Source organism: Patiria miniata, unplaced genomic scaffold, assembly GCF_015706575.1.
Source record: "Patiria miniata isolate m_02_andy unplaced genomic scaffold, ASM1570657v1 HiC_scaffold_5, whole genome shotgun sequence".
In the NCBI taxonomy this organism is placed as follows: domain Eukaryota; kingdom Metazoa; phylum Echinodermata; class Asteroidea; order Valvatida; family Asterinidae; genus Patiria; species Patiria miniata.
The window spans coordinates 22229128-22248960 of NW_024037072.1; the positions used below are offsets into that span (position 1 = coordinate 22229128).

General features: G+C 42.1%; 2 protein-coding genes across 2 annotated transcripts; one reads left to right on the forward strand and one right to left on the reverse strand.

Moving 5' to 3' along the window:
• Nucleotides 1-8603: 8603 nt before the first annotated feature.
• LOC119741530 (zinc finger protein-like 1) lies at nucleotides 8604-16419 on the forward strand. Its single transcript, XM_038217322.1, has 6 exons — nucleotides 8604-9142; nucleotides 9889-10000; nucleotides 11190-11383; nucleotides 12383-12617; nucleotides 13530-13659; nucleotides 15232-16419. Exons 1-6 carry the CDS (start codon nucleotides 9041-9043, stop codon nucleotides 15452-15454), a joined length of 996 nt encoding a protein of 331 aa, XP_038073250.1. The 5' UTR covers nucleotides 8604-9040; the 3' UTR covers nucleotides 15455-16419.
• On the reverse strand, nucleotides 16204-19268 carry LOC119741531. The gene is made up of 3 exons (XM_038217323.1): nucleotides 18916-19268; nucleotides 18400-18502; nucleotides 16204-17202 (listed from the first exon to the last, which is right to left on the reverse strand). The coding sequence occupies exons 1-3, from the start codon at nucleotides 19090-19092 to the stop codon at nucleotides 17111-17113; spliced, it is 372 nt and encodes a 123-aa protein (XP_038073251.1). The 5' UTR covers nucleotides 19093-19268; the 3' UTR covers nucleotides 16204-17110.
• Nucleotides 19269-19833: the final 565 nt, after the last annotated feature.

The following is a 19833-nucleotide window of genomic DNA, read 5'->3' on the forward strand; positions in this document are numbered from 1 at the left end:
GTCGAAAAAATATAAATAAATAAAACTGACCCGCATATTATAAATGATGGCAACTGCGTACGTCTCACGTTTTGTTTATTGCAACATGGAGGAAGGAATTAATTCCTTCCTCCATGATTGCAATGAGCGTCGCGGGTAGGCGTCGCGAGAGGGGGGAGGGGCGTTAGGCCCCCTCCCCTGGAAAAGCAAGCAAAGAGAGAGAGAGAGGGGGGAGGGGCAAGAAAGAAAAAAACGAGGCGCAAAGTCATATTGCTGTTAATTAAATGGCTTGGGGATGTATACATGCATGTCCCCGCCCACCCTCGAAAAATGATAAATCGAGAATGCAGGGAACATGCAGGAATTGTGCTTTGCCCCCCTCTAGAAAAAAAGCCTTGCGACGCCCATGGTAATGAATGTATCATGAATTGATATCAATGAATAAAGTAATAAAACCATATTGGGCAAGATTTACTTGTTTTAATTATATCTGCATCAAGCAGCCCACTGACGTCAGACATGACATACCAGTATGAGAGGCACTATCGTCTTATCTTCTGGGATCCGAACTTGGCGTAAGAATCTGGTTTTCCTTTTTTAATAGTTTTAAAATAACACAAGTCTGATTGCCTGAATTTTGTATTCATTTTTTCCCAGTTCTACTTTTGTTTTGTGTTGTTAATGGTGTTTCAGACATGGTCGGCGGTTATAAAAATTGTTTTCTTGGTTGGGGCCTTAAATAGGGACGACCGGAAATAGGAACCAAAAAAATAAAAAGGATGCGTTAATAATGGGCCCAGTCCAAAAATGTTGCATTTTTTCACTTTCAGCGTCAAAACACTCAGTTGGCGATACTGACCTTTTTGCGTTGCACGGTAAGGTCCTATTCGACAGGATTCAAAACCTGTTTGCATAGTAGGCCCTTAAGGTACGTAGTAGCCTACCGATCATAAGAAACCTAGCTCATAATGTATTCATTATGTCTTTTATTGTGTTTTCTGTAATTTTTGTCGTTGTTATAATCATGTTTTTATGTAATCCAGGGCCCCCAGGGAGAACAGTTCATTGACAACTGATGGGGCTTTCCTGGTAAAATAACACGAAATAAATAAATAGATAAATAAATAAGATGGGAATGGTAACAATTACCCTGTGCAATTAGAGGTCCACCCGATAGTCCGAAGGTTCGATTGTCCGAAAAAAATTTAGTCCGAAGGTTCGATAGTCGATCCGAATGCACAAAATTTCCATAAGAGGTGGTTCTTTAGTCCGAAAATGAAATAAGGTTCGTTAATCTGAACATTTGATGCAATAATCCGAAGGTTCATTAGTCCGAAGGTTCATTAGTCCGAAACCAAAATAAGGTTCACTAGTCCAAATCTTCACTATTCCGAATTGAATATAAGGTCCTATAGTCCGAATCGACAATTAGTTCCGATAGTCAAAATCAACACGTGCGGTCCTGTTGTCAATTCGGACTATGGCACGTCCATTCGGATTATCGAACCGTTAGTTCGGATTATCGGACCTTATTGTCTATTCGGACTATCGAACCTTCGGACTATTTAATTTTCTTCTGTTTTCGGACTAATGGGCCCTTCGGACTATCGAACCTTCGGAATCACGAACCTTCGGACTATCGGGTTGTAACCATGCAATTAATCCATGAAATGGTTTCGGTCGAAAGAAAACAATAATTGAAGAGTGGTTTTAAAAGTGTGCGAACGAAATCCAGTCATAGTGGGACAAATTTGATTTCGATTATTATTATACCCGTACCCCATGCACCTCCAATAGGCCTTTATCATGCTGCCACCATTTCAGTCATGTTCCTAACCAATATATTGCAATAACAGTACGAAATGATAACGTTTTTTAGCAAAAATGAGGCATAACATTTTCCTTCAAGCCTCGCTTTGGTTACGTTTATTTGATTGGGAAAATCCGGATGGCCACAATATGATAATAGATAATGGCCTTTCCAGTGGTTGATTTGCCGTCAGGCTATACTGTAATGGTGGCCGTGGGAGGGCGGTATACAGTTTTAATTGTTACGACTGCGTACTATGTGCTATTTCCATTTTCCTTTCGATTTGTAAGTCCTTCTCAAGGGCATTTTAACAATACCAAACCCCGGATGGACAAATGGTTATGTTCAGTAATCTATGTTATACAGTATAGGCCCTATTTCAATTAATGTCATACAAGTTCTTTGCTAGGAGTACAGAGCTTGTCATTGACTTTCGTAAAAAGAAGAGTGAGCCTAGTAACATTGTGATCAACAGCTGTGTTAAAAGGGTTCATAGGCCTACATATAAATATCTTGGCGTTATGTTCGATGATGAACTTGATTGGAGCGATCAATTGGATTGCGTAATGAAAAAAATTAACTCACGCATGTAAAAACTCACTTTCCGTAAAATGAATGCTTTTAAGGTCAAAAAGGAAATTCTTGTCACATTCTATTGTTCAGGGATCTGTGGGGTATGGAGTTAATGTTTGACGGGATGGGGTGGGAATGCTTTGAAAAAGGATAACGGTATGATTGATCGGCTAGTGAGGAAAATATGACGGGGTTGTGCTTGCAGTCGGTGGACTCTCTCTGTACCGGGAGCGAGTGATTGGTATTTGGACGACAGAAGCCACCCACTGTGCGCTGAGCTTGCAGGTCATATTATTTCTAGAAGTGGAAGAATGAGACTGCCGGCTGCTCGCACCAATCGCCATCTTCACTCTTTTGTCCCAATAGGAATAAAATTCTTCAACGTCATTTTTAAAATATGAATTTTGTTTTGGATGGCTAGACAGTTGGTGACAGGTATAGGCTTCTCCTTCCAGTGTTGGAGTACTCGTACTCGAACTCGAACTCGAGTACAACTCGAGTCCGTACTCGATCGTAAGTGCTCGAAAAAAACAAGTACTCGGCACGTACTCGATCATACTGTAAGTACTCGAGAAAAAAAAACAAGTACTCGGCACGTACTCGTAATTTTGTACTCGGACTCGTCCCTTAACTCGACAAATTGTACTTGGTGAACTCGATCCCAGTCGCGCAGTACTCGAAAGAAAATTCGGATTTTTCGATACTAAAGTTTGACCCAAAATTTCACAGAGTGAATATGAAAATGATGAAAGTATTGCGCTGTATTCTTTATCGACTCTAAATCGAGTGTTCGTGAATGGGTATTTTTTACTGTCCTATTCCTACTGAATACTACAAGAATACCAGCGAAATAAATCGCAACCTTCTTTCCATGGGCTTCATGTGCGTTCATCACACGAGGCATTTTCTAACTAACAAGGCGCGGAAAGATCGTATCCGTGGGGAAGAGGTTGTGCCAAGGGCGTCACGAGGGGGGCAAGGGGGCGCTTGCCCCCCCCCCCGGAAAAGCAAAAAAAAAAAAAGAAGAAAAAAAAATAGGAAAAGAAAAGAAAAGAAAAAGAGGCGCGAAGTCATAGTGGTGTAAAATGTAATGAGTTGGGGGGGGGCAAAATGTCCCTGCCCCCCTCTAAAACCGATAAATCAAGAATTTGTTGAAAAATACAAGAATTTTTTGGGAAAAATATGTTTTGCCCCCCTCTAGAAAAAATCCTGGCTACGCCCATGGTCCTAGGCCCAAGCTGCAGGGCGGGGTACGAGCGAAGAGCTATGCCAATCAGTATCATGAACAGCTCCCCTAGTGTAATGCGGTGCATGTCCTGGTGAAATGTTGTCTACATTTTAATAGTCGGGTTTTTTTTTTTGGAAATTAAGGATGAAAACTTCCAGTTCACGAAAATAATGTTTGATAACAGGCTGACGAAGGACTGTTGGGAACAGCGAACGGAATATGCATATAGGCCTGATATACAATGTTAACAAACAAATCCTAAAAAAAAAATCCTTTTTTTTTCAAAGACGTCCGTACGATTTTCAAATAGTAGTAGGGGAGTTGAGAATCTGTGTCTGTCCAAGTACAAAGAGTAGAAGTCAGGCGCGGAACTCCTGAGAAAGGTTTGAACACCCCCCCCCCCCCCCCGCCAACCCCTCACCCACGTTCTGACGCACATAATAATGTACATCTATAACAATTATAATAATGATAAGGTCCGTTTGTCCGCAACAATCGGATATGAACATCTCTAACGGGCCTGACCCTTTCCCCCGCCAAAATTCCAGGATCCGCCCCTGCACGCCTGATGTCTTTTTCAAAAAAGGCCTGCATAATAATAGTTTCCATTGTTGCGTAATGAGAAGCACGTTTAGCACACGTAGGCCTACGACTAGCGAGGCTGCCGTATACAATTTTCAAAAGAAATGAAAACAGTGGGCTCATTATTGCCCGAAATGTCAACTTCTCTTCGTCCATGGAGCCCAAACAGATGGACCCACCAATGCTCCACGTTTCTCAGCCTATTATTTTTGAGAATAACTCTAAGAAAGCCGAATGGCCCAGTGGTTAGATTCGTCGTCCACGCATCGCGCGGGGCACGGGTTCGAATCCCGTCGGTGTCTTTTTGGTTTTAATCGCATTCGTTCAGTCATTGTATAAGATGTTTAATTTCCCGTCGTAAAATACCAACAGTACCTTAGCTTAATCGGTAAGCACTGCTGCTAATACTGTCCGCGAGTTCCAGGTTGGCGCCTTCGTACAGGTTCAGGGCATGTGGTCCACTCGGAGGATCAGGGCTTAGGGTGCCGCCCTGTTCCTCCCTTAGCTCTTTGCTTTTACATGGTGCCTGGCCCTCCGGGGTTATATGGATGGATAGGGAAGGAAGTGTGTATTGGTCGGGGACACCGAGACCCCGGAAGAGAACTAAGGGATTGGCTGGGGCATTGTTATGGCTCAGACCAATCCCTGAAAGCTTGACTAGCACATAACTTTTTGATTTTTTTTTATCCTCTATCTTTTATACTTTGGTTTAGTTTGATATTTGCATCTGCTCGTCAGATGTACGGTAGTTTTGAAAACGAAACAGAGGTCTATATCATGAATCAAGGAATCATAATTGACTATAATTAAAACGGAGTTTCGTTCGATCAATATGACTACCATTCAATGGCGCAATTTCCAATTAACGTAAAAACGCCATATTATACCTGGGAAAAATAAAGACGTACATTGTAATATAAACATTATTTACATCTTCCAAATAACGTTTCTTCAATTGTGAACATTCCCAACAAATATAGTAATTCGCAAAATAGGGGAACAAAACGCAAGATAACAAAGTCCATCACCCTTAAAACTGGAAATTCAAAATGAAAAACAAAGTACAATAATGTACATTAAGGATTGAATTGTAAAAAAATCCATTGCATGGGGCTTTTACTGACTTGCTTTTTTTACAGTCAGTAACATGCAGGCGCAGATCCTGAGGAATTTTTTTTTTCGAACCCCTCCACTGCTCTGACACAAAAAGTAAAGCTATTCTACAGCGGTTATTAACGCTAGGCCTATATCACAGAATATGCATATACAAAGCTGCCGATGTCCGTATTTTTGTGCAAAGCGGACATTATTACCAGTAAACAGTTTAAAAGCGTGTCAGAGCGGGGGGTGTTTCGCATTTTTTTTCACGGATTTCTATGAATTTTTTTTTTGGACAGAATTGGGCATGGGCATCGCGAGGGGACAAGGAGGGGGGCGCTTGCCCCCCCCCCCCCCGAAAAGTTAAAAAAAAAAAAAAAAAAAAAAAAAAGAGAAAAAAAGGCGCGAAGTCATAGTGGTGTAAATTTAATGAGTTCGGGGTGCAAAATGTCCCTGCCACCCTCTTTAATTAATAAATCGAGAATTTGTTGAGAAAGACAAGAATTTTTTGGGAAATTTTTTTGCCCTCCTCTAGAAAAAGTCCTGAAAGGGAGGGACCCCCCCCTCCTCCCCCAGATCCGCGCCTGCACCTCCTCGATCGTTTTGCGCAACACATGATCAAGTAGTGTGCAATAACACCTGGCCTCCGAAAATCAAAAGGTGGTAAGGGGGGGGGGGGGGGGGAGAAACGCACTATACTTTCAATGGGGGCGCTGTTCAAATCCGACGATTATTAACACTAGGGCTATATCACAGAATATGCATACACCCCTAACAAAGCTGCCGATGTCCGTATTTTTGTGGAAAGCGAACATTGTTACTAGTAAACAGTTTTTACGTGTCGGAGCGGGGGGGGGGGGTATTTCGATTTTTTTTCATGGATTTCGATTTTTTTTTTTTTTTGGACCGAGCTGGGGGACCCCCCCCCCCCCGGATCCGCGCCTGCACCTCCTCGATCGTTTTGCGCAACACAGGATCGAGTTGGTGTGCAATGACATCGGGGATAACCCTGCATTTCTTCAGAAGCTTTCGGCAGCAGCACGCGCCTTCCGCCGCCGCGTTCCCGTCTTCTGCAAGGCTACCCCCCTTGCAATTTTTGTCAATTTTGGTCAAAAAATGAAATTGCTCCAAACTTCCTGGAAAGACTCCTAAGGGACCCTCGAACATATTCCAACTCGATTCAGGGACAGATATATCATTAAAAAGAAATTCATATTTTAGCCAATTTTTATGAAAACTGTAATTTTTTTATGAAAACCTTTCGCAATTTTTGTCAATTTTCGTCAAAAAAAAAAGGAAATTGCTCCAAACTTCCTGGAAAGACTTCTAAGGGCCCCTGGAACACATTCCATTGCGATTTAGGGACAGATATATCATTAAAAAGAAATTCATATTTTAGCCAAATTTTATGAAAAATGTAATGTTTGTCAATTTTGGTCAAAAAATGAAAATGCTCCAAACTTCCTGAGCTGGTCTCAATTAACCACACATTTCTCCATAGTCAAGCCACCAGACTATTGACACTGAATGAAGAGGTCAGTCTTTTCAAATAGTTGGACCATTGTTGGACATGTACCAGTCTAGTATTTAGGGACAGAAAACGAAATTCATATTTTAGCCAAATTTTATGAAAAATGTACGGCTAACCCCTTGCAATTTTTGTCAATTTTCGTCAAAAAAATGAAATTACTCCAAACTTCCTGGAAAGACTCCTAAGGGACCCTGGAACATATTCCAACTCGATTTAGGGACAGATATATCATTAAAAAGAAATTCTTATTTACCCATTATTATGAAAAATCCCTGCCCCCCCCCCGCTCTTTAACTGATAAATCGAGAATTTGTAGAGAAATACAAGAATATTTTGGGAATTTTTTTTTTGCCCCCCCCCCCTCTAGAAAAGGTCCTGGCGACGCCCATGGGTTGTGCACATCACTCTTTGTTGGAAACGCGTCACATTCTCTGGCGCATGGCGGCGAGTTCGATCCAGACGTAGACATGTCTTCTTCGTCAGAAATGATATCTTGGGGGTTTAGAGATCACAAGGAATATTTCGCTAACGGAAGGAAGCAGCACAGCGCAGTATGCAAGTCATGTGGGCTGGGGATGTCGGAGAAGTCTGAAACAACTTTACCAAGCAAAAACAACACTTTTTAACAACACTTTTTAAATGGATTTCTATGGGATTTTTGTGGGTTTTTTTCAGATCTGTTTTTTTTTTACTCCCCCCCCCCCGATCCGCGCCTGATTGTAATTTCTTCATCTGGATATTTATAAAGTTTTCGTATGTCTTATGTCTACAAACTGAGCCAGTGGGACCTAGGCACGCGTTTGTTCCTACTCCATGATATTTTGCACCAGCACAAAGTAACTGTATATACACAGCAAGCCAAGAACAAGTGGTACAGGTCTTATTGCTCTGAAAGCCTGCTGGCACCAAGGGCGTCCATCACTTCTCAAAATAAGAAATAAGACCTACCGATATATCAGTTAGGCTCCTAAATATTGTATAACGGTTGGAGAATATAGTGATACTATAGTCTAAGTGGATGCAATCGCGTAAGAATAATAACGTTATAATGTACACATTTTGCAGATTCGCTGACAGTATGTTTCCATTGTGTTTTTACAAACTGACTTTTTCACTGCATCTTTTTGCCGATTGTGTGCGGAGACATGTAAAATAAATTTCGTGGATTAAAAAAGGCCGGATTATTTTGACCATCTCTCAGCCGGGGGGGGGGCGGATTCCGGCCCCCCCCCCAAGATCTCGGCCATGGAGTGACGAAAAATTTTGAAACTCGGTACATACATAGAGCAACTCTTTCTAAAAATACCCAAGAAATTTCATGACTATAGGTCAAAGGGTTTTGGAATTATGGGTAATTAATTATTCATATGTACGAATGGCAATTCTGCTCAGTGTACACGACGTATGGGAAAATTAAGTTTTCTGGGCGCGTAGCGCCGGAACATTTTGTGCTACGCGGCAACCCGTGGTCCGATTTTTATGTTTTTGGTATCAAAAGATGCGCAAAGCTCGAGGCTAAAAAGTCATAACAGCTCGGGTCGAAAATGTTGGGGGGGGGGGCAGATTCCGCCCCCGGCCCTTTTAGGGTTAATACATGCAAGTTTCTGAAAAACTGTGGTGAATGAAAAAAGTTATGTGCTGACCAAGCATTCAGGTGCACGGACTTTCAACTCAATGAGCCCCTTCAATAAACCAAACACCCACAGTCGACATACGCAACGCCCTCTAGTGTTCACACGGAACACTTCACGGTAAGACGAATTAAGGAAAACGCCCATTCGTAAACGGAAATTTATTCTTACTCGGGCAGCCGTCAGCCGTCGGTCGGCTGACGTCAGACTTGGATACTTGTAAGGATAACTCTCATAATAGAACAAATAAGGTTTATTAGTTGACAACCGAATATTTCCATACAACTCCTCCATTAATTGGAGATTAAAGGTACACAGATTGCTTCATTTGCGATCTTTTCACAACTCTCTATATCATATATATTTTTCCCACTGGAAATTCAACAGCGGTACTACATTTTCTACGCGGGTGTCCCTACAAACATCGTTCAGAATGTGCGACAGAATACATGGAACCCGTGAACCTGGCTGTGACACTGACTGACCTCTGAGTCATCCCCCCTCTGCGCGTATCTTCCTCAAACGTGGCATAAGTGACATCGGCATACAGTTCCAGAACCACTAAATTCAGGGTTTGGATTGAGGCGATTGTCTTCCAAACTTCAAGAATGGGTCTTTGTAAATGCCCCAAGAGAAAAGTCACCAACTTGTTTTGTTTTGAGCACCGTGTGAATGTTTGCGAGCATTGTTTAGTCGCAAATCATCCGAAGGCAAGTATCAACATGATCAAATTTCTTTCCCATTCAAACTGTGCACAATTTTGTAATACAGGATACAGGCCAAGGCCTACATTCTTTCCAAATGAAGTCTTTGGAAAGAACATACAGATTTGAATGTAGTATCAGACGCCACTTCTTAGGTTGTGTACAAAAGTCTATGGAGTGTCGAATGCATTTTCTTTATTTTAATTTTTATTTTAATTTTATTTTATTGTAATCTTTAACGAGGGTAGGGCTAATTCGCACCATAAATGTGGCCAATTTACTGGACTACCTCCGTAAATAAAGGCCACACTTGGAATATGTACCCGAAAATGTAGAACTTTGTCAAGTTTTTATTTTCACATTTAGCAATAACACCAATTGGCACCAGACTAATGACAATGAATGAAGAAGTCAGTCTTGTCAAGCAGTTGGACCATGGATGAACATGTAGCAGTCTAGTCTTTGGCCTCATTTTGAAATCACTTGACTTCCCTCTCTTGTGCAAGCCACTGCCAAATATTGAAGAAATGTCTCCTTTAAAAATTGAATTGAGTCTTCAAACTTGGATGGTAAAATACTGAGGAACTTTTCTTTGCCCAACGACAGTTTTGAAGAAATTTGCTGATTAAAGAGTGAGTGAAATTGGCCTGATCTTCTTTTGCATCGTTTTGAGCTACAGGCTACTTTTGTTGCAAATTGTTGAGAAGTCTTAAGAATGCCCATTATAAGCCTGATAAATCTTGTCCTTGCAGTGCATCGTCAAGTCTTACCTACAGTGGCTACAAGACAGCGACTATGACATCAGATGCAGCCTGTGCCTCAAAGAACTTGCCGATGGAGATGTTGTAAGGTTACTGTGCTACGGTAAGCTGACACACACATAACAATAGACCAGTTGCCCATTGTGACCCTGTTATGCCCAAACTATGGCATCGTCCACAGTAGCGATCATCCCAACCATAGAACTTTAGGAATTCTTTAAGTATTATTATTATTCATCATTTCTGGTAATGAAACCAAGGATTCCTCAAGATCGCCCTAGGCACTGTAAGCTCGCAAGCCTGAAAAAAAAAACGGTAGAGAGAAGACAATGAGAAGAAATTACAGCTTTAGAGGTGGGAAGAAAACCCCAGACGAATGTTCTGGGGAAAACCCACGGAATCAGGTAGGGACTGAAAACCCAATCCACATGTTGGCCCAGGCGGGATTTGAACCCGGGTCACAGCGGTGGAAGGAGAGGAAAGTACCGCTACGCCAACCTGACTCCCCTATTGTTGGTACTGTCCCAATAGTGTTGGGACAGTACCAATGGGACTGTCCCTGATAGTTTGAACCATAATACACAGTTGGGCCTTAAAGTTTGAGACTGCCAAGCATAACATATCGCTTATCAATTTTTTTTTAGCTAAGCAAAAATTGGATGGAAAACCAATCACAGGCAAGGTTAATTGCATTGCAGTTCTGCTGGTACAATGTAACTATGCAAATTTTACTATGCAAATATTTCATGTACTTACGCAAAAAAAAAATCTGCTTCCAGTTTCCCTACCTACCCTATTCTGACACCCCCTATCCTAATTTTTTTATGGAAAAAACACCCAAAACCATCAATTTCTACCTTTTACCCTTGACTACACACAGAGGCCTCCATATGATTGCACACAGACAAATTTGGCCAAAAAAATGCCATGTAATCGGAAGCAGAACTATTTTTTTGGTTGGCCTTAGCATATTATCAGTGCTTATCAGCTCTATGAAAGTGGCCCTAAGTGGTTCAGTGGCAATGCTTTCATTTTTAGAGTTGGGTTGGTACACAGGTTGTATGCACTGGCAGGTTGCGCTCATGATTTTCGGCTAAATCTTGCGGTTGTTGGTTCGAGCCCAGCCTGGATTAGTGGTGCGGGTTTCATTGGGACAGAAACTTTGTCACTCGTTGCTTTCGCCCACCCAGGAGTGAATGGGTACCTGTGAGGGTAGAGATGGTTATGTGTTTTTCAACAATATGTTTGTAAATTTTGTCCTCAATATTTTATTCATCTTTTCCCTTCTGCAGATGTGTTCCATTGGGCCTGTCTAGACGAATACGCCCGCCAACTTCCCCCGCACACGGCTCCAGCAGGCTACACGTGCCCCTCCTGCAATAATGGTATCTTCCCCCCGAGCAACATGGTATCTCCCGTCGCCGGGGTCCTCCGCGAGACCCTGTCCAGAGTCAACTGGGCGAGGACAGGCTTGGGGCTTTGTCTTGTAAGTCGTTACTAAATTGACTGGCTGCCACTCACTGTTTGGTCTGTTCACTTTGATGTGACCAAAGCAGCTTTCCCACATTGAGCTATATTAAATTAACAGAGCGCTAACTCCTCATTCTTGCGTGCGGAGACTCTTTGAAGCCGTCCTGGGTGCAGACATTTTGAATTTATGTGCATGTTTGTAGAACATAACGAAATTAGATATATTGAATTTTGAAAATGTACTCTAAATGCAATGCGTAAGTAGAACGTACATGTACGCAAACAACTTCAGCGCGTCTGTGGGGAGTGTGGCCCTTGTGGTTAGGGTTTGTGATTCATGATCAGGGGTCATTGAATCAAAGTACTGGCCATATGTTGTGTTCTTGGGCAAGCCACTGTACCCCACTTGCCTCTCTCCACCTAGGAATATGAATGGGTACCAGCATTAGCAGGGGAATAGAGATATTCTCAGTACCGTAATTTTCGGAATATTAAGCCGCCGCTTATACGTTGAATTTGCCCATGAAAATGTTTACTGCAGCTTATACACGGGGCGGCATATACGCCGAGCCTTGAAGAATAAAAATGACATTCAAATGTGTATTTAATGTACTGGTATAAGAAAAGATCTGTTGCTGAAAGGACCGGACGGGCCAGCTGGCAGCAATTTCCGTTTCTTATTTTTCATCATCAATTTCCATATTTAATTGTAAGAGTATCGACTGCAAATGATCTGATATACATGTTACTTTTATGGCCCTTTTTATAGCTTTCGTAGTGTAACTGAAACTGGTTCAGAGCATTTTGACTAAAATTTGGAGGCCTCACAAAATTAAAACCGCTGTGGTTATTATCTTCATTTAGAGCAAGGTTTTTATTAATTAATTGATTGGTACCTCTCCGGCTAAATACAAGTGATCCAATGTGGGTGGTAAGCCATTCCAACCATCCCAAATCCAGTCGTGATTCCCTAATCCACTCACAATCTTCACCATGTTGTTCCCACACTCCACAGATCGATGAACCACAACAGCCTGCGCAGCAGCGTTTGCAAGAGCCCGTCGAGGAGCTGTACAAATCCGCGGAGAGCAGCTACAGTGACCCCACTCCATCGTCCAGCATGACCGAGGTGGACAGCGCTGCGTACAGGCCCGCTGCTACCACAGGGGTACAGGCCAGGACAACAAGTACTAATATTGTCAACATCGACAGCACAACGCCACTTCTAAAGCCGGAGACGTTGTCCAGTGGTAAGTGTCGGTTGGACAGATCCAAATTGCCACCAGTTTAGGTTCTTCTTGCCATGAGGTGATTTTCCCTTTTAAAAACCTGGGTTTGTTTTTATACCAAGATTTTCGATGTTTATCGTTGACTGAGCCCAGTGTGACATCATCTGGTTAATCCCTTAAAGGGGGTGGGGGCCGGATGCCCCTAAGATCTCAGCCATCGAGTGACGAAAAATTGTTAAACTTGGTACATGCATAGAACCACTTTTCATGAACATACCCAACAAATTTCATGACCATCCGCTCTGTTCACAAGTACCCCCTCACCGGCAAAGGAAGAACAGTTAAGGGTGACTGACCGACGCCATCTTGCCTGACTGCAATTCATTTGCCACGAAGCGCGGCCACTGCGTGTAAATAGAACAAATCCCCTGGTGTACGTGCGTCACACACAAGGAACGGTGTGCGTCAACCAGCGAAATGTCCCGCCCATGAGACGTCGTTGCTAGGTAAAAGGGCGCCCTCTTTTGGTAGGGCACGGAGCTCATAAGTCAAAGGGTTTGGGAATTATGGGAATTAATTTTGCATATGCACGAATGGTAATTCTGCTCTGTGTACACTACGTATATGGGAAAATTCAGTTCAGACAATTTTTCGCTGTGCGGCAACCCATGGTCCGATTATTATGTTTTTGGTGTCAAAAGCTGGAAATTAAGGCTGGAAGCTAAAAAGTCACACCAGCTTAGGTTGCGAAAAAAATTGTTTTGAGGCTATCACGGAAAAAGCCCCCCCCCCCCCCCCTTCCCGGCCCCTTTAGGGTTAAATGGTTGGGGTTTACAAACATTGTACATGTATTTCAATAAATTTAAAACAAAATCAACGGCAAAGACTTTGAATTGTTCTACAACAGACTATGGTTGATTGTTTCTTCACCAGGTCAGCTCCCAACAGCTCACAAGAGACAAGGGGGGACTCGGGATGATGAGATTGTGGACATTATCCAAGACCACGACGTAGACAAGTACAAGAGGAGGAGTGCTTTCCATTGGTTTGCAAGGTGGTTCAAGTAAGTCCAAACCTAGAGTTTGTGAAACCTTTTAATTTATGAGAATCGCTTACCAAATGGCACTATTTATAGCTATAGTCCATCATTTGCAGCTATCCACAAAGTAACTGGCGTAATTATTCTTGAAAAAACATACTTGGTTGAAAGATGGGACTAAACTCCCTGTGAAATTATTCTTTCTGGCAAGCTGTCATTTGAAGTAGTGAACGAAAGAGGCCTTTCTAACAATGCGTCTTAAGACACACCGTTTTTATTTATTTTTTTTAATCGGCGAAGCGCGCGCAAGCGTTGACACGACGCCCACGCGCGCGTGGACACTTTAATTCGTCGAATCTGTGTGCAATATTGCGTAGCTGCAATCGGCTCAGTGAAAACGTGTCTCGGACGCTGAATTCAGGCCCAATTCAAAACATGATTCAGCAACTTTTGATTTGAAATTGAGATCCTAGAATGCTGTTTTTCTCGGAATATACAGCTGAAGCTGAGCTGAAACTTCATCAGGTTAGTGGTTCAGTACCCTTCCTTAGATTTTGAGCACTTTTGTTGCTTCAAACGAACAAAATGCACACATTACAAATGATGGACTATACCTACACACAGAAGGGGTAGAAAAAGGAAGATAAGTATGGATGTTACGTTTGGATTGGGACCGATTATAATCAACGGGAAAACAGGATACAGGTAAGGAGTTCCATAGTGAGGCAGTGCGTGGGAAGAACCTGGATGAATATTTCCTAGAATTTGCTTTAGGAACAATGACTGTATGGGCTCCATGCACGAACAAGAGAGGGCGTTTTGTTAGTAATTCCGAGAACCCCGTGGACGGAACACAATGCGTTAACGTACTGGTTCACGTACGTATGGCGCAAAGTACGCACGACTTAATTCTGAATGTGTGCAAAGGCATCGCGGCTTAGTCTGAGCATCAGGCATCGTCGGCAATGCGTTCGAATGTCTCTCCAAGTGGTCTCCCCCAGCTCTCCCTTTTTGGCCGTTGAGGGGGTACTTGTCTATGGAGCCCATATGGAATATGGATGGAAAGCATGTAGTGCGCCCAAAGGGACGGTTAGAGTAATATATTTGCCAGTTATCCGGATGCATCTGTAATCCTCCAAACGAAGTGCATTCGGGAGGGAATAGCTTATTCCCAGAGACTCCCAATGGAGTGATTTGGAGGGTTCTCATGGGCTTCATGAGCAAATGTCACGAGCCACTGTGGCCCATCAGGCCAGCGTTTATCTCCGGTTTGAGTATAGCATGAAACGACTGAGAATATTACTATTCCCCCTGGATGGGATGCTAGTCCATCGCAGGTTGCTCCCACTAATGCCAGTACCCATATATACTCCTGGGTGGAGAGAGGCCAGTGGGGTTGAAGTGGCTTGTCCAAGGACACACCATATGACCAGCAGCTGGATTCAAACTCCTGACCCTCTGATCATGTGTAACGAACACTAACCACTAGGCCACACTCCCCCTCTCATGGGCTTATTAGGGGATTAAAACTTCCTCTACCCGAAACTACAATACCCTGTTTTAATGACAATGCCACGTGTTTGTGATCATTTCCAGGACGCGCACAGGGAAACGAAGCACAGATGCCAGCACGCCGATGCGACGCTACGCCATCCTCCTCATCCTCGGTGTGATTGCCTTCTTCACCATCGTTGTCATCATGACGCAGGCAGGCCGGGCCTCGGCCAATGCGGACCCATTCCTGGACCCCATGGCCAACCCCAACATCAGGGTGGGAAGGAAGATACTGGGGCTGGGTCACCTCCAGCTCGGCTCATAGTAAATCTAAAAGGACCACGGCTAAGGGAAATCAAACTGTTTAAGACCACTTTTTTTAAAATAGAATCTGTCAAAAATATTTCAAGGATCAAGCCAACTGACCCCAAAAAGCTTGGTGGTACAGTGGTTTGGACCTCTTCACCATAAAACATTTGATGTGGGTTCGAGTCCAACCGGAGCAAGCTTAGTTTTTTTCTTCCAAGTTCTTAGGTAGCACAAAGTATATAGTGCTTATAAATTAAGTTTATGAAGGACAAAATCATATCAAAGAATGCAACCTCAAATTGTTGGACCCAGTTGGCCGAAAGAGTTGATGCAGGCCCGAAATATTTTTCGACAAACTTTTTGTTCTCCACTTCCATGCCCAATATCTTTCTGTGGTCACTCCGGTACAAGTTAAATTTAAACCAACAACTTTCTAAATGAGAAATATTTAAACCTTTCAATTTTTTGGGTGTGATCTTGTGCCTGTCTGGGAAACGGATCCTCAATAGATTTTTTTAAGTGTTCTTTGTTTCTTTTTGACTTCAGGGTCTTCTGAAATTTCAAAAACTTTTTCTGTCTGGTTTGCTTCTTTTAGTCCCCCCCCCTCCTTTTTTATAAAATGTTAAAGAAAAAACACATAAAAAGTATGGTGAAGGACAAAGCCTTGTATTGAAAATAAAAGTTATTGTTAATAATCTGATAAATAACTTAAAACTAATCAGAAAGAAGTTATCTGTGGTTTTCCATTCACAAATGCTTTCTTCCCCTGCTTTGCTTGTGATGTTCATTCAGCGTCACTGCCATAGTGTTTAAGTTATTTGCCTCAGATTTGCTGAAACAGGATAGTGAGATAGCACATTGCTATGGAGACAACATCACTTGGTCTGTGTTTGCAAATTTAGTTGTATGTGTTTACTTCTTTTTTTTTTCAATACTTTTGTCAAAATAATTAACTGTGAGTTATTTGCGGCACTATGGCTAGCCTTGACCAAGCCTGTCAAGCCAAGCATTTTCCCTGAACTAACGGTCCGGCAGCTGTTATTATTTTACCCTACTTGTCACGGTACACGTACGCCGCGTGCAGCCCCCTGGCTAGCTCTGCTTTGCAAAGTTCAGGGAAAAAGCTTGGCTTGACAGACTTGGTCAAGGCTACGCTATGGCCAGTTTCTATGCAGCCACAACCGAGGGAATTTTTGAGGATGGTTAATACTTCTTAATTGTTGGAACTGTTTATTTTTGCCTTGAAGTTAGCCTGATGCGTATTTCCTGCTTGCTTCTGTACGATTTAAACAAAGACATTGTTGGAAATTGGGATGCTCAATGTTACAAACTTGTTAAACCATTCCCGATAGTTAACAGCGATATTCTAATCCATGAATGGTTAATGTAGGGAGTGAGGCCATGTTTCGCCAGTATATATTGTTATAACAAATTGTACATATAAAAAAAATAAAGTCATTGTAAATAAAATAAAATCACACAACTTCAAATGATACAGACAAAACATTGCGTGGTGGTGCTCATTTGTTTGTTTTCTAAGTTTTTAATCATGACTTTCCTTGATCAGCAAATATCTACATATGTATATAGTTTTACATTATGGGTGCACGAGTGTGTTTTGTATTGTGTATCTTCAACACGGGGTAGATTGAGAACGGTAGATCGCATCAGACTATTCCGTGAAGTTCCTGTACCGCGCCTCCCTGAACTGGATGAAGCCTGCCTCAATAGCGATCCGGACGAAGCACGCCAAGAAGTTCAACACTAAAAGAGAAAAATAAAAGTGGTACAGTAACTACAACAAAGGTAGAATGCACGTTGGAAAGGTGCTGTTGATGTTTGTACCACTAGTACTGCCATCAACCCAGTCAACGATGAAAGGCAGAACTTTTTATTTAATATGATTTTTTTTTTAAAGTGTAATTACTGGGGTATACAGGGTGAGTAAAAAAGAAAAGGAAACCAAAATGGCAGGACCAGTTTTTTAATGAAGTTTTGCCTGTAGCACTTTCAATATCTAGGATATGAAAGCCCAATCAATGAGCTTTCCTTTAGTACAAGAATCATCCAAATCACTCATGTACTTTTAAAGTTTTAAATTTTGACCGTGTTATAGTTCTGTCCACGGATCACAAAAAATGGGTAAGTGTTCTTTCAGCAAAACGAAATCAATTCACATGCATCCCAATTGGAGTTGTTTTCGTTTTGCTTAGTAAAGAACACTCATTTTGTGATCCGTGGACAGAACATTAAAACGGTGTTTGTGTTCAAAATTCCATAACAGGAAAATTACATGAGTGATTTAAATGATTCTTGTACTTAAGGAAAGCTTAATGACTGGGCTTTCATATCCTAAATTTTGAAAGTGCTACAGGCGAAACTTCAAAAATTGGTCCTGCCATTTGAGTTTCGTTTTTGGGTTTTTACGCACCCTGTATATTCGAATCCGGGCATGTGATCACTCGAAACTCACGAGGCCCCCTCTAATGGAGAAAACTGTGTGCACGCTATTGTACATGTATGTACAAATCAACTGCCCCGTGACAGATTATCCGAACGCACGCTAGCACAATGCTTCCGCCATTGACGGGGGCCTTCGTGGTAGAATTGATAGGGTGCTGGAATTGGTCTATACAGGAATTGGTCTTTTTTTTCTCGCTTTTCACTGAGTACAGTCGAACCCTGATAAGAAGAGCACTGTTAATACAACATCCTGCTTATAACAAGCAAAATATTAGGTCCCAAAGTCTTTGTTTTTTCTTTGTTTTCCATTACTGTTAATACAAGGTACCTGTTATAATAACGGTAATTTGTAAAGTCCCAAGGACCTTGTTATACAGGTTTTTCGACTGTACTGGGATATTGAGCAGCCTGGTTTGTATAAATAATGGGTTTTTAATCCGTCACTACAAATGAGTACCAAAACTCCATCGGATAAGAGCTTCCTCTTGCCACCCCTACCTAACGAAAACCACTCGCAACGGGCAGCTCTCCAGTGCTTTCCCGCCTGGGTGACGTAGACGAAGCCAAGCAGAGCCATGTAAAATGAGATTATGTGCATCACCTGCAAAGAAATATGCAATTGCAAAATATTAACCAAATCACAATTCCATTTAAATTTCTTCTGAATAATATATTTACATTGTTTAAGTAGACAAGATTGCTTACAATCTGGTCAAAGTTCGTGGTGTCCGATCCCTTGTTTGATTGCGACTGGTTATTAACATCAGGTTTCTGTACTGAGCATGCAAATTTAAGGCGAGTAGGCCAAACTTCACGGTGAATCATTTTTCTCCATCAGCCAAGCCATGATATCATAAACCTTCAGCAGAAATTTGAATTAACGGAGATTGGCGTGCTAGGGCAAAGTTTATCGTATGCTTTGCTCCTCAATCCCACCCCGCATCTCACCAACTATTTTCTTGCTTCTCCCCTTGGAACTTGGAATACCCGTGAGGCAAAGGTCCATAATCTTACCAGGACAGAGTCACTGAGGGTCTGAGTTGAGAGATGCGTCTTCTGCGTGATGGAGTAGGCTACGATGTCGTTGATGATCGTAGCAACGAGAAACAAGGCCAGAAATATCGAGACATAAACGAAGAGTTCCTTCTTGGATGTCTTCCGGAGGGCCGACCAACAGGCGCATCCCATCATAGGCTCTCTGTCATTTTGGTGCCGAGTCGATCTCCCGCCAAAACGACGTAATCTATGATAGCTTTACAGTAACTTATATTTACTATAAAGCCCTTTTATTTGGTGTTTCATGGGTGGTGGCGATCATCCCGTCGATCAAGTACAACCAAATTGCAAAGGAAAGTGTGTAAAGTGGAAATGATTAGCTTACTAAAAAAAAAATTGACTGCTAGAAACGCGCGCGTCTCGTTGAAGGGATGTTTTGATCACGTGTTGTTTACACGCGCGGCGCGCCTAATTTGTTCTTTTGACGCAAGTGATGCCCACGTCACAAGGCGTCTTTGTCACATCTGCAGAACTGACGTTGAAAGTGAGCAAAAGACGATTTTCCAGAAAAGAGGTAGGGCCTAAGCTTCCCGACTAAAAAAGAGAGGATAAGTTGCGTTGTTTCAGAATTGAAATGGTAACTGCCCTTAATTACATTACACTTTCTGGCACACATTTTCACTAAGGATTCACCAAATTTAACGAAGTTCGGAAGTTTGTGCTAAATATACTTTAAATTTCTCCACCATTTCCATTCGGTTTTGCCTTCTTGTTAGGGGGAAACAGTACCAGTAATGTCAAAAGAAGAATTTCCTTTTATTATAGTATACATGGATGAGCACATCATTTGATGACAGTTTTTATACTTTTGTTCATTTCGTGACAGCCCCTGCTTACATTTTAGATTGTATATTTGAACTGTCTAAAGATTTAAAA

Coding starts and splice junctions, on each gene's coding strand:
- LOC119741530 (XM_038217322.1), top strand. CDS start 9,041: ATGGGTCTTTGTAAATGCCCCAAGAGAAAAGTCACCAACTTGTTTTGT. Junction 11,384..12,382: donor CAGGCTTGGGGCTTTGTCTT/GTAAGTCGTTAC, acceptor CACACTCCACAG/ATCGATGAACCACAACAGCC. Junction 12,618..13,529: donor GCCGGAGACGTTGTCCAGTG/GTAAGTGTCGGT, acceptor TTTCTTCACCAG/GTCAGCTCCCAACAGCTCAC.
- LOC119741531 (XM_038217323.1), bottom strand. CDS start 19,092: ATGATGGGATGCGCCTGTTGGTCGGCCCTCCGGAAGACATCCAAGAAG. Junction 18,503..18,915: donor CCCTCAGTGACTCTGTCCTG/GTAAGATTATGG, acceptor ATTTCTTTGCAG/GTGATGCACATAATCTCATT. Junction 17,203..18,399: donor TTGCGAGTGGTTTTCGTTAG/GTAGGGGTGGCA, acceptor TTTCTCTTTTAG/TGTTGAACTTCTTGGCGTGC.